This window comes from Girardinichthys multiradiatus, chromosome 21 (assembly GCF_021462225.1).
Source record: "Girardinichthys multiradiatus isolate DD_20200921_A chromosome 21, DD_fGirMul_XY1, whole genome shotgun sequence".
NCBI lineage: Eukaryota > Metazoa > Chordata > Actinopteri > Cyprinodontiformes > Goodeidae > Girardinichthys > Girardinichthys multiradiatus.
Genome location: NC_061813.1, coordinates 40,272,442 through 40,295,287, shown reverse-complemented (window position 1 = coordinate 40,295,287; position 22,846 = coordinate 40,272,442). Strand labels below are relative to the sequence as shown.

Here is a 22,846-nt window from a genome sequence, read left to right as displayed (position 1 = left end):
CGAACAAAATGTTTCTTTAAGGAAGTCCCAGAAATTTGACCTGAAAACTTCATCTGCTGAAGACGTTAACTTCCTATTTAGTCTTATTTCATCAGGACGTCCCAGCTGGATCAGAACTGGATCAGAACTGGATCAGAGATGTCCTTCAACAGTGGTTTCAGTCATTAACCTCCAAGCTGCATGTTTATATGTTACATGCTGTACAGTCAGGTATGTAACGTGTAAATCACCTCCTGTAGAAACAATCAGTGCTGTTAAACTACAGAGGACTCCCCAGCAGAAACAGAAACCCAGAAACCCGGATCCGAAACGAACAAGTTTCCAACAAGCTGGAGCAGCTTCAGTTCTGTTGATTGTTAGAATATAAGTAAACCAGGATTTAAAAAATGCTTTTTTTAAATATTTATTTCTGGTTATTTAAACAGATTCCAGGTTGGTAGAAATTATTCCAGTTTGTTCATTTTTAGTTATTTTATTTACACTCCTTTAATTCTTTATGTTTCTGGCAGATTGTTTGTAGAAATGTGTAGTTTGTTCAGATTTATTTTACAGCAGTTTTAATAGTTGTGTCTGGGGTTAATGAACCACATCTGTATTATGATGCTGTTCTTTCCAGATGTGAACACTAGGGGTCACCAAAGACCCTTTACTTTGTATAAATTGCTACTTGAGTTGCTTGGTTGCTTTTACCCTAATTATTTTGCACATAAACAGACAGAACAAGACTAACTTCAGCTTTCAGGAAATGTTTTTTGTTAATGCAGCCTGTGAACAACCCCACCACCACCTCCACCTCCACCTCTGCTCCACCTATTCTCTATCTGCCACGTTTTATGGTGTTTTTAAAGGTAAAGTCGAGTCCTGTGATGCTTTTGGCTGAGCATCATTAGGAAGTTCATTTGTTTTATTGGTTGTTCTGAAACATTAGAGGCTTGAACTGTTTTTCCTCCTAATGTCTGTTCGGAGTCTCCAAAAAGCATCAAACTGCTGCAGCAGAAGGACCTGGACCTTCAACACCAACGCTTCAGACTGAAACGGACGGTTTGATGCATCAGCTGCAGAGACAAAGATCCACAGACCTGAGCCAGGCATTTCTGTCAACGGCTGCCGATAATCCTCCACACAAACAGAACTGCTGGGAAAACAACTCTGACCGTGCTGATGGAGGCAGATCATCAGGCTGCATCTGAACAGTGAGGAGGGACAGTCAGAAGCTGGTGGTGTGAAGAATACAGCTGACTGAAAGCTTTCAAACAATACTATAGAGAACAGAGCAACAATAAACGTCTGAAGCTCAAAACTGCAGTTTTGTTGTAATAATTGTAGAAATTATATACTTTGCATGAATATAAAACAGTGCACTTAGAACCGGTCCAGAACAAACCGGAAACATGCGAGTTTCTTCCTGCTGATCCTGAACTTTCTATAATGCAACTAATTTTCAGGCAGATTAAAACCTTTGGGAGAAAAATGAACAATGTTTAACAAAAACCTTCAGAAAAGGTTTTATTGTTAGGAGGTTGAGCCATAAACTGACCTGTTGGAGCTGTGATATCAGATCAGACTGAATCTATAAATCAGAAATACCATCATATATAACTGGATCATAAACATGTAAACTGTTAGAGGCCTTGAACGGTTCACTTTGATTTCTAAGCCTGAAGAGAGCTGCTTAAATGCACCACAGAAGACATCTTTCATAAAAGCTTCCTTTTAAGCATAAAAAAGTAAAATTAAACTAAAAAAGTTAGATATGTTGTAGAGAAATAAATTAAAGGAACCCTGCAGCACAATTTCTAGCCTCCAGTCCTGCAGGTGGCGATGAAACACCATCCTCAGAGTGCAGGAAACAACCCACCTGTTGTGTTTAAAGTTGCTTTATGAATGTCATGCATTCACCCTGCTGCACATCAACTTCTCTGGGGGAAATATTTTAGTTTCCTAGAATTTGCATTTCTCCAACATTTTTGCTTGAAGGTACAGAAACATCTGTTAACATTTGTCAACGTTAGATTTCCTCATTCCAACACATTAAGACATCTGTTGGATAAATCATTGCAAAACAAACTGAAAATGTTGGTATTTTTGTGTCTGGATGAAAAACGGAATCATTTTCCGACCTTGTTTCGTTGTTTCCGTGATTCTGTTCAACAAAAATAAAGTTATTTCATCCAAATCACAGGTGAGATTTATTTTATTCTGTAACGTTTTGGTCTTAATTTCCTGAAATCAAATAGACCAACATGAATCCACAACATTTCACTCCAACAGTTCTGGATTTTCTGGTCCTTAATCGTGGATCTCTTCTTCCTCATCATCAAAGTTCTCGTCTCCATCGTTGGCCGTGGCGTCCTGGTACTGCTGGTACTCAGACACCAGGTCATTCATGTTGCTCTCCGCCTCTGTGAACTCCATCTCATCCATACCTTCTCCTGTGAACCAGTGCAGGAAGGCCTTCCGCCGGAACATGGCCGAGAACTGCTCCGAGATCCGCTTGAAGAGCTCCTGGATGGCCGTGCTGTTCCCGATAAACGTGGCGGCCATCTTGAGCCCGCGGGGGGCGATGTCGCACACAGCCACCTTCACGTTGTTGGGGATCCACTCTACGAAGTAGCTGCTGTTCTTGTTCTGGATGTTCAGCATCTGCTCATCCACCTCCTTCATGGACATCGGCCCCCGGAAGACCGTGGCCACAGTCAGGTAGCGGCCGTGGCGGGGGTCGCAGGCCGCCATCATGTTCCGGGCGTCGAACATCTGCTGGGTAAGCTCGGGAACGGTGAGGGCGCGGTACTGCTGGCTGCCCCTGGCCGTCAGAGGGGCGAAGCCCGGCATGAAGAAGTGCAGCCTCGGGAAGGGAACCATGTTGACTGCCAGCTTTCGGAGGTCGGCGTTGAGCTGTCCAGGGAAACGGAGCGAGGTGGTCACGCCGCTCATGGTGGCCGACACCAGGTGGTTCAGGTCTCCGTAGGTGGGAGTGGTGAGTTTCAGGGTGCGGAAGCAGATGTCGTAAAGGGCCTCGTTGTCGATGCAGTAGGTCTCGTCGGTGTTCTCGACCAGCTGGTGGACGGAGAGGGTGGCGTTGTACGGCTCCACCACCGTATCAGAAACCTGAGGGATCATGGGAAGATCAGGACTCAGAACGAATGTCTGGAAATAAGAGGGTCTAGGAAATGTTTAGCCACCTCCACGGTGGTGGGACCAGATGCTGTACCTTAGGAGAGGGCATGACGCTGTAAGTGTTCATGATGCGGTCGGGATACTCCTCTCGGATCTTACTGATCAGCAGGGTGCCCATTCCAGAACCAGTACCACCTCCCAAAGAGTGGGTCAACTGGAAGCCCTGCAGAAAAAAGGACATCTTCAGACATTTCAGCTCAAAGAGACAGAAGACTGCAGCAGGGATGGAGATCCAAGGTCAGCTTCAGGTCACGAACAAGATGCTAGAGATCACCATCACTGGACCAACAGGTTGTTTAAGTCAAGCAGAAAACATCTCAACCAGAAGCTGTCACACGTTTACAGAAATAATGAAATTATTAATTCATGCAATAAAAATGTAAAAATTAAAGTTTTGTCTTCCAGCTGACAGCACAGTTTTAAATTACAAAATTATTCAAACATTTTTGTTTCTCAGACATTCAAACCTTCACTGCCTGAATTTATTTACTCTAAAAATGATTCAGATTTCTGCTGTTAAATGAGGTAAATGTTTGTCTGAATATCACAGGCAAGTTATACATTTATTTTTATGCAAATTGACAAAATTTGGATCAATTTGTCACAACGCTGACCACTAGATGGCAGCAGAGTGCAGCAGAACCTTCATATGGCTGCATTTGGACCAGAGGTCTTGAGGCAAATATGCATCTATGGTCTACAAGCTGTTTCTATCATAATGCATAAAGATTTTTATTTCTCTTCCCAGCAGCCAGACCTTACAGTCTTCATCAGTTGGTCTCCAGACCTTCTGAAGGTCTTTGGTGGTTAGCTGCTCAGTGAAAAACTGAGGAGGAAAACACGCAGAAGAAGCAGCTTTTAGCAGATTGTCTGTAAGTCCTGTCCTCAACAGGAACCAGAACAGCAACGTTCTGACAGAACATGAGAGCCTCAGCTTCCCTCAGCCACCAGCTGAACACAGTTTTGGGAATCCACTTGCTGGATGATAAAATTCCCATTTTCTGTTTGTGAATTTATTATTTTTAGGATTTCCTTGACAGATTCAAGTAAAATTAATGGGAACAAATTGTGTCTGACAGACTGCTGGCAACAAAGAGCCTGAAGATCAGACTGACTGTTCTGTTGACCCAACACCGGTCGGGTTTAGGAGCCTGAAGATTCATGGGTCAGAAATAAATGGTTTTACAATAATTCCTCCAATAACAACCTTGTACTGAACTGAATCCTTGGAAAAAGCTGCCAAAGTGTAAAGAAAACCTCCAGAAAGCCTGAAGATCAGCGGAGAAGATCACAAACACATGAAACTCTGACTGAAAGGTAAACCCACAGGTGGATAAAATCGTTGGTACCGCTCTGTTAATGAAGAAAAACCCAAAATAGTCACTGAAACAACGGAAGTCATAAATAAATATGAAATGAAATCAATTAAAAATCACCGTCTGATTTTCATTGGTTGATTATGAGTACATTTTTATTTTATTTTTATTTCTTGTTACTTTGTCAGTTTTAAGTTGTTTCAGAGTCTATTGTGGGTTTTTCTTCATTAACTGAGCGGTACCAACAGGTTGTTCATGAAGTTCTGTTTGATTTAACCTTCAAACTAATAAGGAGAAAATGTATTTTCTTATAAAAGAAAACAGAATCGATCTCTTGAATCATTTTGACATCTTTGAGCCATAAAAGCTGGATGATTTACCTGCAGACAGTCGCAGTGCTCACACTCCTTCCTCACTACATCCAGGACCGAGTCCATAAGCTCCGCCCCCTCTGTGTAGTGACCTTTGGCCCAGTTGTTCCCAGCACCTGTCTGACCTGCAGACAGTAGAAGATCCAGCAGTGAAACCTGAAACCATGACTGTGACAGATGCAGACTTAGATGCACCATCTCTGAGCTCAGCTCTGAAGTTCTGCTGCAGCCTCCAGGCCTAATCCAAACAAACGTTACCGAAGATGAAGTTGTCGGGTCTGAAGAGCTGTCCAAAGGTTCCGGAGCGAACGCTGTCCATCGTTCCAGGCTCCAGGTCCACCAGCACGGCCCGGGGGACGTATTTATGTGCTGCACAAACACAAATCAGGTTCTGACTTTAGACAGAAGCTGCACACAGAGACCGGCAGGCTCGGATCTGCAGAACTTACAGGACGCCTCGTTGTAGTAGACGTTGATCCTGTCCAGCTGCAGAGGAGAGACGCCCACATAGTTTCCAGCAGCGTCGATGCCGTGCTCATCACTGATCTCCTCCCAGAACTGCAGCAGAGAGAAGAACGTTACTCCTGCAGCAGCTGAAACGGACCAAAACGGTCCTGTCTGGACGGTGCCTTCACGGACGTCTGGTTCCTCTGTCTGGACGGTGCCTTCACGGACGTCTGGTTCCTCCTGAGCTCCTTCAGTCCAAAAACATTTCTGATCATGAGTTAGAGAATCAAGACGGGAACGTGATGATCCCAACCAACAGAGGACAAACCGGACCTTCATCAGGATGTTTAGAACCAGGACCAAATGCTCTGCTTGGTGTCAGACTGACTCTGTGAGCCTTCAGGTGCCAGTTGGATCAGAACACCAAACTGAAGTGAAGGAGTAGAAGAGAGGACCTTTAGATTTAGGTCATATTTGGTCTTTTTGGAAAAGATTTTTCATAATGTTGGAAACGGTCTGAATATTTCTGTAGCATTTTTCATCTTTCCTCCGAACAGATTCAAGGCTGCAGATAAGAATCAGAGAAACAAGATTCTAGTGAAGCCGTGACGGGTCCGTTGCATTTTATCTCTCCGGTTCTGTTAGAACGTGTTCAGAAATGTAAGGTTCTTCTAGAAAACATACATGTGATTTTTATTTCATCTTAAAGTTTATGTTTATTATCAGTTTAAATAAATCACCTCTCCTGCTCCATCCATCACCCAGATGTTCCCCCTGGGTCCAAACCACCCAGAATAAAGCTTTCTTCTAGAACCATGTGGTTCCGATCAGTGGTTTCATACTCCAGTCACCTTATTACTCACATGAGCAACGTTAGCAACCTTTATGAGATGTTCCACCTAATCCAAAGATCTTTAATATCCTGAACATGAATTTATCCAAGAGCAACTTTCCAAACATCGAGTCCGTTCTGTGGATAAATGTTGGGTCAGCAGCTCGGTGCTGGTTCCACTTATTTTATGCACATTTGGCTGCTGTTCCCCTTCAGGCAGGAACTGTTTGCAGGCAGCAGCGAAGACACAGAACTTAACCAGCAGGAATCCATTTCTGCTGCCCTCCTGAAGATCCGGTTAGACCCAGTAGAAGATCTCTGGTTCCCAGTCAGACAGTTTACAGTTATTTTCTATCATCTGTCAGTTTTCACCTGATGTTTCAACCTGAAATATTATAGCCACCAATAACATGGACCCAACTGGGATCAGAACCACAACCACTGGAAGACGGGTTCAATGATATAGAATCAGAATCACATCAGGTTTGAGCTTCATAATTATTTGACATCAAAACTAAATCTTATTTGAAGGAGAGATGAGTCTTTCAGTTTGACTCTGAAGTCGGATCTTCTGTTTTCACACCAAGAACCTAGAGTTCTGGCTGAGAAGATCTCCAAGCGGGCTGAAGTTCTGCATCCAACATGGCCTCCATGAACATAAGACAGCTGGAGCTGCAGGAAGAAAGTATTTGCACCCTGACTGGTTGCATCTTATTTCAGCAGTGGGATAAATGGGTTTTAAAAAGAACAAACTGGAGAAAATCTCAAACCTTTAATAACTTCAGATCATCTTTAACTCCTTGTTCCCCAGTTTGTTCTGGTTTCACTCCAACGTTCAGATCCATCTCCTGATTGTTCCCTCAGATCTTCTCAGTGGTTCGGTTCGGTTCCAGAGCAGCAGGAAAAACTCCGCTTTAAATATTTGCTTCAACCGTTTTTAACCATTAAAACCAAAGAAGAAGAAGAAGTTATGCAAATTAAAAAATTAACTCTACTTTGATGATAAATAAAAAGTCTAATATTCTAAATTCATGACTTACCAAGCAAAGCTGTAGTTGGTTCTGGTTCTGGAAGGTGTCGCTCTGGACTCTAATGGGACTAAACGCTGGTTTTAGAGTTTAGTTTGAATGCAGAGATTCATTTAGTTTCATAACTTTCATTTTCAGCTGAAACTATTCAATCTTTTTTCAGTTTAATAAATACATTTAAAATCATCAAGTCAGTTTTATTCAAGCTTCATTTTATTTGTGTTTTCTGATTTAAAGCCCAGTTCTGTTGGTCTGAAACTATTTTCATTTATTGTTAAAGTTCTGGGTTTCTGAGGCAATCAGGAGGTTCTGTGTGTTAGAGACGCCCGAACCGAACCGAACCGAACTCAGAGCGACAGTAAACATTATTAAAGTCGTTGAAAGGAGAATAAAAACTTTAAATGTCGACAAATATGTGGTTCTTAAAACCCGGTTATTTTATGAACCCGGTCCAAACCTTGGTCCCGATCTGGTTCCCGCACTGTCCCGCCTGGATGTGAACTATTTCCCTCATGATTCCCTCCGGTTCTTCTGTTAAAGTCACTGAGCTCTATGACGGACCGGAACCGGGCCGCCTTTATCTCCTCCTCGGCTGCCACGCGCGTTCATGTGGCCACACCCTGTCCACGCGCGTGCGGGAGGGGGGAGGGGTGAGGCGCGCGCAGTGGACCCGCTGGTCCGACAGGCCCAGTTTGTCCCAGTCAGCAGGTTAAAAAGATCCAACAGATCAGAACTGAAAGACCAGAACTTCATCAGAGCCCGACCCACTCCATCAGCCGGAACAAGAACATTTACAGGAACTGTTCGGTTTGGTTGATTTCCAACTCAAACTGTCAGGAGATGATTTTCAGGGAACCAAAGAACCCAAAACTGAACGTTTACTTTGGACAGAAGTTCTGGCAGATCATCAAATAGTTCTACGTCTCTCCATTATTTTAATGGTTCCTCCTCCAGAACCAAAATCAACTGAGACTCTGTGGCCAGACCTGGAAACTGATGTTCAGAGATGTTCTCCATCCAACCTGTCTGACGATGATTTACAGAGAATGGAGAACATCAATGAGTAGATGTTCAAAGCTGGTAGAGACAACCCCCAGAGGACCGGCAGACAAAGACGGTTCTACAGAGTTCTGGCTCAGGAGACACACTGTAAAGATTATAGAAATCATTTAAAATCATGCAGGACATTTCCACAGCTGAGCTCGACGTTGTGTTGATCATCAAATCCCTGAAGGTCCACTGAGGAGGAGGCTGGAACGGGACCAGATGAAGAGACGTTCAAGGGGTTTGAATACTTTCGGAAAATATAATCCGTCTTAAACGTGAATCTCTCAGAGGAACGAGGATACCAGGAGGTGATCCGAGCCAAACATTCCTGACCCACTTCCTGATGATGATGGGGCGGATCGGTCAGCAGCAGGATCAGTTTACGGCTGTGAGCAACGAACCAGGAATCCAGCTCTGATTCAGAACCTGTGGGACGGGTTCAGATTCTTCTCCTGCAGCCTCTCAAGTTCTGACAGTTTCTTTTTGGACTTTGGCTGCTCAGTCGCTCCGTTTCCTTCCAGTCTTTGTTGAGGTGACACATCTTGGAGAAATATTTTGTTTGTCAAGAAAAAAACCTGCAAAACGTTTTAAAAAATTGAATCTTTATTCATCCGTTTTATTCACAATGACAAACATTAAATAACATTCAGCTGATTTCTTTAGTTCATTTAATATAAACTAATCTAAAACCCTCAAACAACAACCATCACTCCTCATCAGAACACTCTGGAGGCACTTAAACAGGCTCACGGTGCAGAAAGCATTAAAACGGTCCGACTGAGACCCACTGAGCCTCCAACCCAACCTGAAGAGTCGGTCCAGCCTCAGCGTGAAGCTGCGTTTATTAAGGTGGGTTCTAGCAGCAGTCATCGTCTGCAGTGAACTGCAGCAGCGAGGAGGACATGCAGAGCAGCAGCTGCCCGGTGATTCTGGTCAGACAGGTGACACAGCGCAGAACGGACCTGAACACACGGAGAGAGAAACCATCAGTCTGATCTGTGAAACTGGGCAGAACCACCGCTGATGTTCACTCAAAAACCTGCAACACACACAGCAACTCTGAGCATTTCATTGCAGAGCGTTTGGATCAGTTCCGGCCCTCTGGAGGAGAAGGTGGGAATAAGGATCCAGACAGGAACCCGAACCAGATCAATCAGCTGGACCCACCTGAGGACGTGTTTGACTCTGGTGCACCTGAAGTCGTAGGACAGCGTGTACATCTCATACAGCGTGGCTCTGATGGCCAGGCAGCACAGGAAGTCTTTAGGGTGCACTTTATAAAGGTCAAAGGTCAGCTTGGCGATCCCTTTCTTCTTCGGCTCTCGGAAGCTCGGGAGGATCTGAAACATGCAGCAAATAAAAACCTGAGCAACCATCCTGAACCAGAACTCTGCCATCATTTGGACCTGCTGCCACCTGCTGGAGGAACGGAATAATGCAGCATTGTGTTACTGAACAACCCAAACCTCAGTTATCGTCACGGCTCGCAAGATAGACCGTTATTCTCAGGTAGGGGTCAAAGTTTGGGGTCACGGATATCAGCTGGAAAAGGCTGCTGCCTCAGGGTCAGAGGTCAGAGAGGTCAGTCTCCGCCTCAGGGTCAGATCCAAGCAGCTGAAAAGATTGTTCTCTGTCGGGTGACCAGACTCAGTCTGGGATCATCTGAGGAGCTCTGTCATCTGAGAGAAGTCTGGAATAGATCAGAAATCTGAACGATGAGGTGGTTCAGGTTTCTGATCTTGATACCTCCTGGGTGTTTGGAGGTTTTCCAGGCATGTCCCTCTGGTGAGAAACCCCAGGACAGACCCAGAGTTTTTCATCCACTCCACCGTGGGAAGACCTTGAGAAGCCCCACCACAAGCTGGAGTTGCAGAGAATGAATGAACAACAGATGGATCATGGACAGATTGATGGTCAACCGAGGTTCCGGTTACGTTGACCTTTATCTGCTGTTGACGCGAGATGTCTCACCTTGCTTTGGCTCCACATCTCCCCTTTATCCAGCACCATCAGCTGAGTGCTACTGGGCAGCGACTGGAAGAAGTCCTCTGAGTCCACCACAGTCCCATCCTCCTCCAGGACCAGAGTCAGGAGGTTACAGCAGGACAGCATGAAGACCCTAGCTGCCTGGGACACCACCATGAAAGAGATGAAACCAGTGAATCTGAGTGTTTAAAGGTGTAGCATCACAGAGGAACCACCATGTTCACCTGCTCCAGCAGCTCAAGCAGCGTAGACGCCACCAGACTCCTGCGCCGCCGCCGGCTGTGGGTGCAGACTTTATAGCAGCGAGGCTGAGAGGACGGCAGGATGTGGCGAGAGATGGTGGTGTGCACCGTGGACACAGACCTGGTGGGGAGTTAGGACGTCAGGAGATAGAGAAGTTCAGGAGAAACCAGGAGGATTCAGGAAATAAGCTTCTCAAGAGACGTTTCCAATAAAACTTCTGGATAAATATCTAAATTATTTCTGTTTCAACTAATTTAAAAGCAACAGCAAACAGAAACAAGATGTTCAGTCAGACGGATGCTGGATGTCTCTTCCTTTTAAAACCCAGGTTAAAAAGTCTATTTAATGAGTTTTAGACACATAATAATTTAACTAACTCAGGATTCATGGATGAACACGATGATTGTGTCTCATATAAATGATCAACCAGAACAGGAAGGACTAGAAACAAGCGACTCAGAGCTTCACTGCAGAACTTTAAATATTTTTCTTCTTTTTAATGAGAAAACAGGATTAAATTCATGGATATTTAACTAGAATAGAACGTTTTGGCTGCTCCTCTACTGGATTCTTCATTAAACAAAGTCCACGAAGGCTTTACTGGAGGAAACCAAGAACCTGTGTAGGAAGAGTGCCTTTGGGTCGGTCAGCCTTCTCATACAGGGCAGTTCTTACAGAACCAACAGAACCGAGGAACATTACTGCTTAAAGGCTGTGCTCTACATCCTGGAGATCTCACGTAGATTAGTGACAGTTGGTGAATTCAGCATTTTCTGATTTAACAATCATGTGATTTAATGTTTTAATTCTGTTTTCTATCATCAACCTGCAGAGGAAAATTAGCCTCCATTAAATCCAACACATTTACATAGACGGACTTATTTTAATTCATGCACATCGTCTCTTTTTAAATAAACTGAACTGTAAGCATCGTTCTCCAGCACAGAGGAAGACTTCATCAGGACTTTTCTAAATGTAACACAAACCTGTACATCTACAGATGTTCTGAAACACATCTACAATAATAAATCTATCACAGATCTGCATCAGATGCGTTCAGGAACATGGAGGAGCAACGTTCTGGGTTTCAGAAAGGGAACCAGCAGACCCACTAATCTAACTCAAGCTGGTCCAGACGTCACAGAGAAGTTCTTCAGTCCGTTTCCTGGTTTAACCCAAAGAGGCTTTACTGAGCTCAGAGCTGGAAAGCTGCTGCAACAAGCAGCTCAGTGAGGTCAGAGGTCAGCTGGTGCAGCAGCTCATATCTGAGCTCTGCTGCTCATTAACAGGAAAATGATTTCCAGAAACTTTTTATATAAACGTTAATGTCCAGGAGGTTCCGACTCTTTCCTCACGGGTCAGTTTGTAGAAGACCTTCAGTGTAAAGCAGACAGCTTGGCCTTCAGCAGGTTCCCCTGAAGAAAAGGTTTGGATTTATCCGGATCTAATCAGAACCAAAACTCTGTCACACTGATGGGTTCAGTTCATGTCTTATTTTACAAATGTTAAAACATTTTTCTTCCTTTCTAGTCCTGTCGTTGGGTGAATGCTTTAATATTTTTACATTGTTGCATAAAATATCAAAATCTGGATTTATAGAAGATGATGAAGGTCATTTTATTTTGATTCAGGCTTTTCTCCACATGTTCCCACATTATTTCTAAATGAATATTAAATCTTTACAAGACATTTTTAGTTAAATGAAATGAAAACTAACAAGCCATGACTGAAGGAAGGTTTTAACCCCGAGCAGAGAGCCGAGCAGTGAAAACCAGCCTGGATGTGTGCAGAGACGAAGAATAAAGATAAATTATCAAACTGTTTAAACTCAGAAACATAAAGTCGTCCTAACAAATAAACTGAGTAAAAACTCAGCAACAGCCTTTCAGAGTTAAAACAGCAACATTTTAAAACTCTTTTTTATTATAATTATCTTTTCATTACATTTTTATTTAAAACATTGTTCTAAATAAAATGTACGTCTCTTAGCTTGGAACCGAAAGTTCTGAAGCTGCCTTAAAACGATGAGTAAAGCGAACTTTTGGATTTCCGTGGCCTCAACTCTGACGAGTTTAAGAATAGTCCGGATAATTTATAACTAGAAGTTAAACATCAGAAAACATAAACTTACGTTCTGCGTAAAAAAACTCATATCTAAGGGGGCTTTCAGCTTTTACAGTGTTACTTTCTAACAAAAAAACGATTTAATTTTGCTTTTTTTATATATAATTTTATGAGAAATATATAATTATTGCACCATTTTTAACTTACTTGTATTCCTGTTTTATTTATAGTGTCAAATGCATACAGTTAAGTCTAAAAGTATTAAAACCTCTAGCAGATTTAATTTGATTTGAGCAGCAGGATTCTTCTGCCTGGACGTAATATTAATGTTCTGGAGCAACTCAGAGTCCAGACCTGAATCTGATAGAGAATCTGTGGCGGGAGCTAAAAATTAGGGTGATGGTGAGGAGGCCTTCCAACCTCAGAGACTTGAAGCTAAAGATAAATGATGAAAATACCAGAGAAAACATCCAGAAAGCTGCTCAGCAACAAGAAGGGCTGATTGCTGCAAAGATTTTTCCTTTGATTTTTCAGAAAGGTATAATTAGTTTTCAACATGCCGCATTTTAATACAATGTAAAAAAAACTTTCTGGTAGAAAAAAAATATTGTAAATCTAAATCTGTCAGGGGTGTGAATACTTTTAACTAAACTATATTCCCATAAATTAAGAAATGATGAGATTGTACAAATTATATAAAATCATATTGAGTTTTCATCATTTTATTATTATTATTCTAGGAAAGACAAAGTTTCCACCAGAACCTGAAGAGTTCTGCAGGATGACCCGTCCAGCAGGAAACTTTAAACCCAAACGGAAACTTTCAGGCACCGCTGATCTGAGCCAAACTGCGATAATTAACCCTGATACCCACCAAGCTTTAAGATAAAAAGCTTTCTTTCTGCTAATTAAAAGCGTTAATTATCCTCACCTCTTCAGAGTCTCCGGCAGCAGCGTTTTAGCGTAATTCACTCCAGCCTGGATGGACAGAGGAGCCATTCTGGTGTCCCTCAGCCAGAGAGGCGGAGAACCAGCAGCTTCCTACCGAGGAGATGTTTCAATCTGCAGCAACACCTGAGTCTGTTCACCTGCTGAAAGCACACGGACACTTTCACACCAGTGGCGGCCTCTGATTGGATGGATCAGCCCAGAAACCCGCCCCAAAGGGTTACTGACCAATGATCGCCCACACAGGTCAATCCTACTGTTGCCACTGGAAGAACTGAGCATGCGTGTGCAGGCAGGAATTTACATGTAAATTTAACTCGGTTTGGCTGCAATTTAGGTAAAAACTAAATGAACACAATAAACGTCCAACATTGAAGGTGAACCTGGTTGAAGTGCAAACAAGCAGCAGTTTAAAGTGAAAACTGAGCAGTTATGATATTTAAATAAATATAATAACCTAGATTGTGCCTCTCAAGGTTTCTATCACTTGACCTTTTTCTGCAACAGTCAACAGAAACAAGATGTTCAGTCAGACGGATGCTGGATGTCTCTTCCTTTTAAAACCCAGGTTAAAAAGTCTATTTAATGAGTTTTAGATACATAATAATTTAACTACCCAGGCTTCATGGATGAACACGATGATTGTGTCTCATATAAATGATCAACCAGAACAGGAAGGACTACCTCACAACCAACAGACGGACTAGAAACAAGCGACTCATTTTGTCACATTTCAACCACAAACCTTTATGTATTTTATTGGGGTTTTATGTGACCAACCAGCAGAAAGTATTGCAGAATCTTTTACAAAATAAATATCTAAAAAGAGTAGCAAGCATTTGTATTCATCCAACTCTGGCTGCAGATCATTTGTCTTTGTAAATCAGCTCAGGTCCAATCAGGTTGGATGGAGAACATCTGAGAACATCAGCTGTCAAGTCTTGCCACAGATTCTCAATTGGATTTAGGTCTGGACTTTGATTAGGCCATTCTAACACCTGATAATGCTTTGGTCTAAACCATCTCGTATCTCAGGCTGTATGTTCAAGGTGGTTCTGCTGCTGGAAGGTGAACCTCCACCCTAGTCTCAGGTCTTCTGCAGCCTCTAACTGGTTTTCTTCCAGGGTTGTCCTGGATTTAACTCCATCCATCTTCCCATCAAAGCTGACCAGCTATGCTGAAGGAAAGCATCCCCACAGCCTGATGCTGCCACCACCATGTTTCGCAGTGAGGATGCTATGTTTAGGGTGATAAAATGTGTGTTAAATGCTCAGCCCCTTTACTCTGACACACAGCAATAAAAGCCAGAGCCTAGTTGTTGCCCAATTAGTAAATATACTGCAGTCCACCTGTTGGTGATTAAATCTCTGTGTGAATGCAGCTGTTCTATGAAGCCTCAGAGAACAATAGAGAACAAACAGCATCATGAAGACCAGGGAATACAGCAGACAGGTCAGTGAAGAAGTTCTGGAGAAGATGAAAAACATTTGATCTACAGATACCAGAGAAACAATACAAACTTTTATTTACAGGTGAATCATCCAGGAGCTCCAGATGGAGTTACATTCTGGATCAAAGGTTTCTTGATTCGTTGCCTTGTTCCTCGTCCAGGAGCCAAACGGGCCCCTCTGCTTGATGGAAATAAAATGGTTGAACTCTGAGAGGATTGGACTGTTTTATTAAAATAAACCTGTGTGTTGTGCTCCTGCAGCCTGTAGTTTTTTGTCAGGTCTTGTAGTTTCACTTCTTTGGGCTCAGAGAGTCATTCATGAAGCAACCTGAGACTGAAGGACGTTTTGATAAAAGACCAAAAACAAACTTATAAAACAATAAGATTACTGTGTTTAAAGCTCAGTCCTGATTTTAACTCTAGCTGCTCAAAGCAGGAGGTTTGGTTCATCATGTGGGCAGAAAGTTTGGTTGCATGAGTTCCTGCATGGTGCTTCCTCCTAGTGCTGCACCTGAGCGCAGAAACCTTTAACTGGACTCTGCTCCAGATATCTAAGCCGCTTACTGAGGAATCCAGCAGGAATTCTGTTGTTTCACGTGAAATGAGCTCAGAGATTACAACAACTGCTGCAAACGGCTGTAGAAATACAGGAGACTGCCTTTTTCAGCTGTGTCCAAAACCTCTGAAACTCACATATATAAAATATAAAAGACGTAAGACTTGCCTTTTTAACGTGGCTTTAAATATTATTTACCTTTATTGTAACTTTAATATTTGCTTTTTTTCTTAACTAAAGTGTGTAACATTGTGTGAAACACCATGGATAACAGCTTACTTACATTTCTCTCCAAACAGTAATGATATTGTGATAAATATGAAAAATAATGCCTCAAAAATAAACTGAACATAGAGACAAAAGATGATAATAGAAATAAAAGAAAAAACGAGAATAACAGGAATTCAAAGTAGAAATGTTTCTCAACTGAGAAAACAAGAAATCATCATTCATTATATTTAATTTGCAGATTTTGAAAACATGTATTTTAATTATTTAAATCATTGCTGAAATTCATTATAAAAGATTTATAAATAGTTTTGTTTCAGATTATTCACCAACTGATGAATCAATCTGTCGTTTTTTATCTGTTAGCGGAAACCTTTAAGATCAGCTTCTGTTTCTGTCGGACCGCATTGACGGACGGACCAAACACAGTTTACCACCTGAATTTAAACCAATGGAGCTAAAATCTGTCAGAAACTTGGATTAAAAATGAAGTTTCGGGGGAAAATAATCGACATCGCTTGTTTGAACCACTTCACCAGTGAGTCCAGTTCAACTGTTGACATCTTAGCTGGTTTTAATGCTAATGCGTTAGCTTTTTATTAGCTTGTTAAATGCGACGAGATGTTAACTTCCTGTGAATAAATAAAAACACGATTCAGTTCTAAGTTTATTTTTTTAAATATTTGTTTAAATAGAAAAAAATGTTCCGAACTGACGAACAGAATCAATCCTTCTTGTTTAAATTAATACTGAAATAAAACGTGTGGAAGTTTGTATCTTTATGATTTACAGGTCCTTCTCAAAATATTAGCATATTGTGATAAAGTTCATTATTTTCCATAATGTAATGATGAAAATTTAACATTCATATATTTTAGATTTATTGCACACTAACTGAAATATTTCAGGTCTTTTATTGTCTTAATATGGATGATTTTGGCATACAGCTCATGAAAACCCAAAATTCCTATCTCACAAAATTAGCATATCATTAAAAGGGTCTCTAAACGAGCTATGAACCTAATCATCTGAATCAACGAGTTAACTCTAAACACCCGCAAAAGATTCCTGAGGCCTTTAAAACTCCCAGCCTGGTTCATCACTCAAAACCCCAATCATGGGTAAGACTGCCGACCTGACTGCTGTCCAGAAGGCCACTATTGACACCCTCAAGCAAGAGGGTAAGACACAGAAAGACATTTCTGAACGAATAGGCTGTTCCCAGAGTGCTGTATCAAGGCGCTTCAGTGGGAAGTCTGTGGGAAGGAAAAAATGTGGCAGAAAACGCTGCACAACGAGAAGAGGTGACCGGACCCTGAGGAAGATTGTGGAGAAGGGCCGATTCCAGACCTTGGAGGACCTGCGGAAGCAGTGGACTGAGTCTGGAGTAGAAACATCCAGAGCCACCGTGCACAGGCGTGTGCAGGAAATGGGCTACAGGTGCCGCATTCCCCAGGTCAAGCCACTTTTGAACCAGAAACAGCGGCAGAAGCGCCTGACCTGGGCTACAGAGAAGCAGCACTGGACTGTTGCTCAGTGGTCCAAAGTACTTTTTTCAGATGAAAGCAAATTCTGCATGTCATTCTGAAATCAAGGTGCCAGAGTCTGGAGGAAGACTGGGGAGAAGGAAATGCCAAAATGCCAGAAGTCCAGTTTCAAGTACCCACAGTCAGTGATGGTCTGGGGTGCCTTGTCAGCTGCTGGTGTTGGTCCACTGTGTTTTATCAAGGGCAGGGTCAATGCAGCTAGCTATCAGGAGATTTTGGAGCACATCATGCTTCCATCTGCTGAAAAGCTTTATGGAGATGAAGATTTCATTTTTCAGCACGACCTGGCACCTGCTCACAGTGCCAAAACCACTGGTAAATGGTTTACTGACCATGGTATCACTGTGCTCAATTGGCCTGCCAACTCTCCTGACCTGAACCCCATAGAGAATCTGTGGGATATTGTGAAGAGAACGTTGAGAGACTCAAGACCCAACACTCTGGATGAGCTAAAGGCCGCTATCGAAGCATCCTGGGCCTCCATAAGACCTCAGCAGTGCCACAGGCTGATTGCCTCCATGCCACGCCGCATTGAAGCAGTCATTTCTGCCAAAGGATTCCCGACCAAGTATTGAGTGCATAACTGTACATGATTATTTGAAGGTTGACGTTTTTTGTATTAAAAACACTTTTCTTTTATTGGTTGGATGAAATATGCTAATTTTGTGAGATAGGAATTTTGGGTTTTCATGAGCTGTATGCCAAAATCATCCGTATTAAGACAATAAAAGACCTGAAATATTTCAGTTAGTGTGCAATGAATCTAAAATATATGAATGTTCAATTTTCATCATGACATTATGGAAAATAATGAACTTTATCACAATATGCTAATATTTTGAGAAGGACCTGTATTTAATAAGAAATAAACGGAGATAAATTCAGAGTCAAAAACGCAGCAAACAGACAGCATTTAGATCCTTAAAACAACCACAGAATAAACGGCGTTTTAAAGTCCCAGAAACTGCAGATAAAATCTACAATCTAATGTTGTTTACTGTCTTCAATTCAGTTTTATTTCTATAGCGCCAATTCACAACATGTCGTCTCAAGGCATTTTACAAAGTCAATTCAATCAATCATCTAGATTCCAACTCAGGTTCATTCATTTCAATTAATCCTAATAACTATCAAACAGTCAGATTCAGTTATTTATTCAAATTGGATAAAAAGTTTTTCTATCTAAGGAAACCCAGCAGATTGCATCCAGTCAGTGACTTGCAGCATTCACTCCTCCTGGATGAGCATGTAGAGACAGTGGACAGTCACTGGCGTTGACTTTGCAGCAATCCCTCATACTGAGCATGCATGTAGAGACAGTGGAGAGGAAAAACTCCCTTTTAACAGGAAGAAACCTCCAGCAGAACCAGAACCAGGCTCAGTGTGAGCGGCCATCTGCCACGACCGACTGGAGGTTTGAGAGAACAGAGCAGAGACACAAAGAGAACAAAGAAGCACTGATCCAGGAGTACTTTCTATGGGAAGGAAAAGTGAATGTTAATGGATGTAGCTCCTTTAGTCGTTTCACCTAGAAAGAAAGAACAGATAAACTCTGATCCAGTTTTCAAGGTTAGAGTTTGAAAGAGAGAACATAGAGTTAGTCATAGTAGAAGCTCAGTCAGTAGCCATGTCTAGGAGAGAGAAAGGGTTAAACACTGAAAGACAGGACTATGTGGATCATCTGTAGAAGGTGAGCATTAAGTTGTTGCCAGCAGAAGCTTGGATGATGCCCCTCTCCAGAAAGGTGTCACAGGTAGACACAGAGCCAGGCCAGGTGTAGCTTCTAGGAAGAGAAAAGAGAGAACAAAGTTAAAAGTTGAAATAACAGCAAATAATGCAAAATTAGCGAGTAGTATGAGAATGTTGCAGAGAGGGTTAAAGTGGTCATTATGTCCTCCAGCAGCCTAAACCTATAGCAGCATAACTACAGAGATAGCTCAGGATAAACTAAGCCACTCTAACTATAAGATTTATCAAAAAGGAAAGTCCAGCAGTCAGCTGGGCTTCCTTAGATACGTTTGTACTAAACGGACCACATGATCAACTGAGACTGTCTGTATCGCGTTAGAGTAAAATTAAATAGTGGTGGACGTTCTTAGATCTGACTGCTGCAATAACCTGGACTGATTGGATCAGAGATTTCTAACTGGGTATAAAGTGGACCCATTTGTCTTGTAATCATTGTTGTGAGTTAGCATCATGTAAATAAACAGTAATTATTAGCTAACTTTCTTCTCTGGGTTCAGGAGTGGTGACCACCATCTCTAAGCTGACGAAGACCTGCGTCCTGCGGCTAACCCTGGACAACCTTTTCTTCATCCTGTCGGGTAAAGTGACCAACGGAGGAGTCAGCATGTGGTGTGAACTGCTGCAGGTCAGATGTTCTTCTCAAATCATGGCTTTTTGTCTGGAACATCTTCACTTAAATCAGAACTCTGGTGTCTTCAGTCTTTAATCTTTGGTTCTCTAGGATTTGGATCTGAGAGAACTTAGAGCTTTAAGGGAGTTTTTCCACCTGATGCGGCCCGAAAGTCTCATGTCTTTATAAAAGATGCCTAAGACAGCACAGTCTGACAGGAAGTAGGCCCCATTCTTACACCAACAGGCGAATCACAGAGAACTTTGATCCTTAAACTAACTTCTGGAGAAGATCAGCGTCTGAAATCATTTCTGTTAGAAACAAAACTCTGCTTCATCTCGGAAGGTTTTATACCCTGAATGATTCAGAGGTCGAAGCTCCAACAAACAGTACAAAAACATTTTTCTTAAAATGATCTGAAACCGGACCAGAACTTAATGGAAAATCAGCCAAAGTCCAAAAATAAAACTCTGTCAGACCTTCAGAAAGCCTTGAAACCATGATGGCTTTAAGGGGTCAAAGAAAGAGTGGCTGCTTGGAAAGACGATATGAGGACTGGGTCAGGAGTTCTGGACATCAGTACAGAAAGTTCTGTCAGCATGTATGTAATGATCCAACTGAGATGAAGCCAAGTGGTTCCTGGTCTTCCTCCTTGCAGACCAACTTCTTCCATGAGTACCAGATGGAGGGCGTGTCCTCAGAGTTCAATGAGATCTGCTTGGAGGTGAGTCCAGAGAACCTGTCCCGGGCCCTGAAGACGGTCCAGTGTGCCAAATCTGTGAAGATAAAGCTGACCAAGAAGCACTGCGCCTGTCTGACCATCGCTGCTGAGCTGGTGAGAAAAACTCAGGTCCAACAAGGTTTCTGTTCATGCATCAGAACCAGAACCACACATCAACATGTTTCCTTTTAGTTTGTTTCTCAGGGAATAAATCATCTTCTGCAGCTGCAGCATCTCTGCTCTGATTGGTTAAGATTCTGTGAGGCTCTGGTTCCCTAAGTTTGGGTTTGGACCCGACTGGGTCATTAAAGACCAAGAGATAATCTCACATTATTAGAATAAATCTGATGATTGTTAATGGGTCAGAAGTTAGTGAACCCCTCCTCTAAAAGCCTCTGCTGTTATTCTGTAGGTCAGAAGTTAGTGAACCCCTCCTCTAAAAGCCTCTGCTGTTATTCTGTAAGTCAGAAGTTAGTGAACCCCTCCTCTAAAAGCCTCTGCTGTTATTCTGTAAGTCAGAAGTTAGTGAACCCCTCCTCTAAAAGCCTCTGCTGTTATTCTGTAAGTCAGAAGTTAGTGAACCCCTCCTCTAAAAGCCTCTGCTGTTATTCTGTAGGTCAGAAGTTAGTGAACCCCTCCTCTAAAAGCCTCTGCTGTTATTCTGTAGGTCAGAAGTTAGTGAACCCCTCCTCTAAAAGCCTCTGCTGTTATTCTGTAGGTCAGAAGTTAGTGAACCCCTCCTCTAAAAGCCTCTGCTGTTATTCTGTAAGTCAGAAGTTAGTGAACCCCTCCTCTAAAAGCCTCTGCTGTTATTCTGTAGGTCAGAAGTTAGTGAACCCCTCCTCTAAAAGCCTCTGCTGTTATTCTGTAAGTCAGAAGTTAGTGAACCCCTCCTCTAAAAGCCTCTGCTGTTATTCTGTAGGTCAGAAGTTAGTGAACCCCTCCTCTAAAAGCCTCTGCTGTTATTCTGTAGGTCAGAAGTTAGTGAACCCCTCCTCTAAAAGCCTCTGCTGTTATTCTGTAAGTCAGAAGTTAGTGAACCCCTCCTCTAAAAGCCTCTGCTGTTATTCTGTAAGTCAGAAGTTAGTGAACCCCTCCTCTAAAAGCCTCTGCTGTTATTCTGTAAGTCAGAAGTTAGTGAACCCCTCCTCTAAAAGCCTCTGCTGTTATTCTGTAGGTCAGAAGTTAGTGAACCCCTCCTGTGAAAGCCTCTGCTGTTATTCTGTAAGTCAGAAGTTAGTGAACCCCTCCTCTAAAAACCTCTGCTGTTATTCTGTAGGTCAGAAGTTAGTGAACCCCTCCTCTAAAAACCTCTGCTGTTATTCTGTAAGTCAGAAGTTAGTGAACCCCTCCTCTAAAAACCTCTGCTGTTATTCTGTAGGTCAGAAGTTAGTGAACCCCTCCTCTAAAAACCTCTGCTGTTATTCTGTAGGTCAGAAGTTAGTGAACCCCTCCTCTGAAAGCCTCTGCTGTTATTCTGTAAGTCAGAAGTTAGTGAACCCCTCCTCTAAAAGCCTCTGCTGTTATTCTGTAGGTCAGAAGTTAGTGAACCCCTCCTCTAAAAGCCTCTGCTGTTATTCTGTAGGTCAGAAATTAGTGAACCCCTCCTCTAAAAGCCTCTGCTGTTATTCTGTAGGTCAGAAGTTAGTGAACCCCTCCTCTAAAAGCCTCTGCTGTTATTCTGTAGGTCAGAAGTTAGTGAACCCCTCCTCTAAAAGCCTCTGCTGTTATTCTGTAGGTCAGAAGTTAGTGAACCCCTCCTCTAAAAGCCTCTGCTGTTATTCTGTAAGTCAGAAGTTAGTGAACCCCTCCTCTAAAAGCCTCTGCTGTTATTCTGTAAGTCAGAAGTTAGTGAACCCCTCCTCTAAAAGCCTCTGCTGTTATTCTGTAGGTCAGAAGTTAGTGAACCCCTCCTCTGAAAACCTCTGCTGTTATTCTGTAGGTCAGAAGTTAGTGAACCCCTCCTCTAAAAGCCTCTGCTGTTATTCTGTAAGTCAGAAGTTAGTGAACCCCTCCTCTAAAAGACTCTGCTGTTATTCTGTAGGTCAGAAGTTAGTGAACCCCTCCTGTGAAAGCCTCTGCTGTTATTCTGTAGGTCAGAAGTTAGTGAACCCCTCCTCTAAAAACCTCTGCTGTTATTCTGTAGGTCAAAAGTTAGTGAACCCCTCCTCTAAAAGCCTCTGCTGTTATTCTGTAGGTCAGAAGTTAGTGAACCCCTCCTGTGAAAGCCTCTGCTGTTATTCTGTAAGTCAGAAGTTAGTGAACCCCTCCTCTAAAAACCTCTGCTGTTATTCTGTAGGTCAGAAGTTAGTGAACCCCTCCTCAGTTTATCTGATGTTTGAACATTTCAGTTTCATTTAAATGTTTTTCTGTTATTTGATTAAACATTTATTGAGATCCAGACTAAATGTATCTCAGTGGTTTATCTGACGAACCCTGACCTCCATGTGTCCCGTTCAGCCCACCCTGTCCAGCATCAGCAGAATCGTCACTCACGACGTTCCCGTTGACGTGATTCCTAGAAGA

At 42.5% G+C, this 22,846-nt stretch overlaps 3 protein-coding genes across 6 annotated transcripts in view; 1 reads left to right on the top strand and 2 right to left on the bottom strand.

Moving 5' to 3' along the window:
• Positions 1 to 2,176: 2,176 nt before the first annotated feature.
• tubb6 (tubulin, beta 6 class V) lies at positions 2,177 to 8,678 on the bottom strand. 3 transcript variants are annotated; one of them, XM_047350123.1, is made up of 8 exons: positions 7,629 to 8,678; positions 7,184 to 7,248; positions 6,914 to 7,068; positions 5,314 to 5,422; positions 5,123 to 5,233; positions 4,874 to 4,989; positions 3,212 to 3,340; positions 2,177 to 3,108 (listed from the first exon to the last, which is right to left on the bottom strand). In XM_047350123.1, the coding sequence occupies exons 3-8, from the start codon at positions 6,986 to 6,988 to the stop codon at positions 2,290 to 2,292; spliced, it is 1,359 nt and encodes a 452-aa protein (XP_047206079.1). In that variant the 5' UTR covers positions 6,989 to 7,068; positions 7,184 to 7,248; positions 7,629 to 8,678; the 3' UTR covers positions 2,177 to 2,289. The 3 variants fall into 3 exon arrangements, with proteins under 3 accessions (XP_047206079.1, XP_047206080.1, XP_047206078.1); XM_047350124.1 differs by lacking the exons at positions 6,914 to 7,068; positions 7,184 to 7,248; XM_047350122.1 differs by lacking the exons at positions 6,914 to 7,068; positions 7,184 to 7,248; positions 7,629 to 8,678 and adding an exon at positions 5,530 to 6,788 and having other exon boundaries at positions 5,314 to 5,493.
• Positions 8,679 to 8,803: 125 nt separating this feature from the next.
• cidea (cell death inducing DFFA like effector a) lies at positions 8,804 to 13,602 on the bottom strand. The gene is made up of 5 exons (XM_047350125.1): positions 13,443 to 13,602; positions 10,429 to 10,567; positions 10,190 to 10,345; positions 9,386 to 9,558; positions 8,804 to 9,180 (listed from the first exon to the last, which is right to left on the bottom strand). Exons 1-5 carry the CDS (start codon positions 13,508 to 13,510, stop codon positions 9,075 to 9,077), a joined length of 642 nt encoding a protein of 213 aa, XP_047206081.1. The 5' UTR covers positions 13,511 to 13,602; the 3' UTR covers positions 8,804 to 9,074.
• Positions 13,603 to 16,086: 2,484 nt separating this feature from the next.
• hus1 (HUS1 checkpoint clamp component) overlaps positions 16,087 to 22,846 on the top strand; it is a 16,490-nt gene continuing 9,730 nt past the window's right edge. The window contains exons 1-4 of one of the 2 annotated variants that reach the window (XM_047349230.1): positions 16,087 to 16,231; positions 19,487 to 19,614; positions 20,258 to 20,434; positions 22,781 to 22,846. The exon at positions 22,781 to 22,846 is cut by the window's right edge and continues 42 nt beyond it. In XM_047349230.1, coding sequence (XP_047205186.1) covers positions 16,180 to 16,231; positions 19,487 to 19,614; positions 20,258 to 20,434; positions 22,781 to 22,846 — 423 coding nt within the window. In that variant the 5' untranslated portion in view covers positions 16,087 to 16,179. The remainder of the gene's footprint in view (positions 16,232 to 19,486; positions 19,615 to 20,257; positions 20,435 to 22,780) is intronic. The other variant, XM_047349231.1, reaches the window with a different exon arrangement.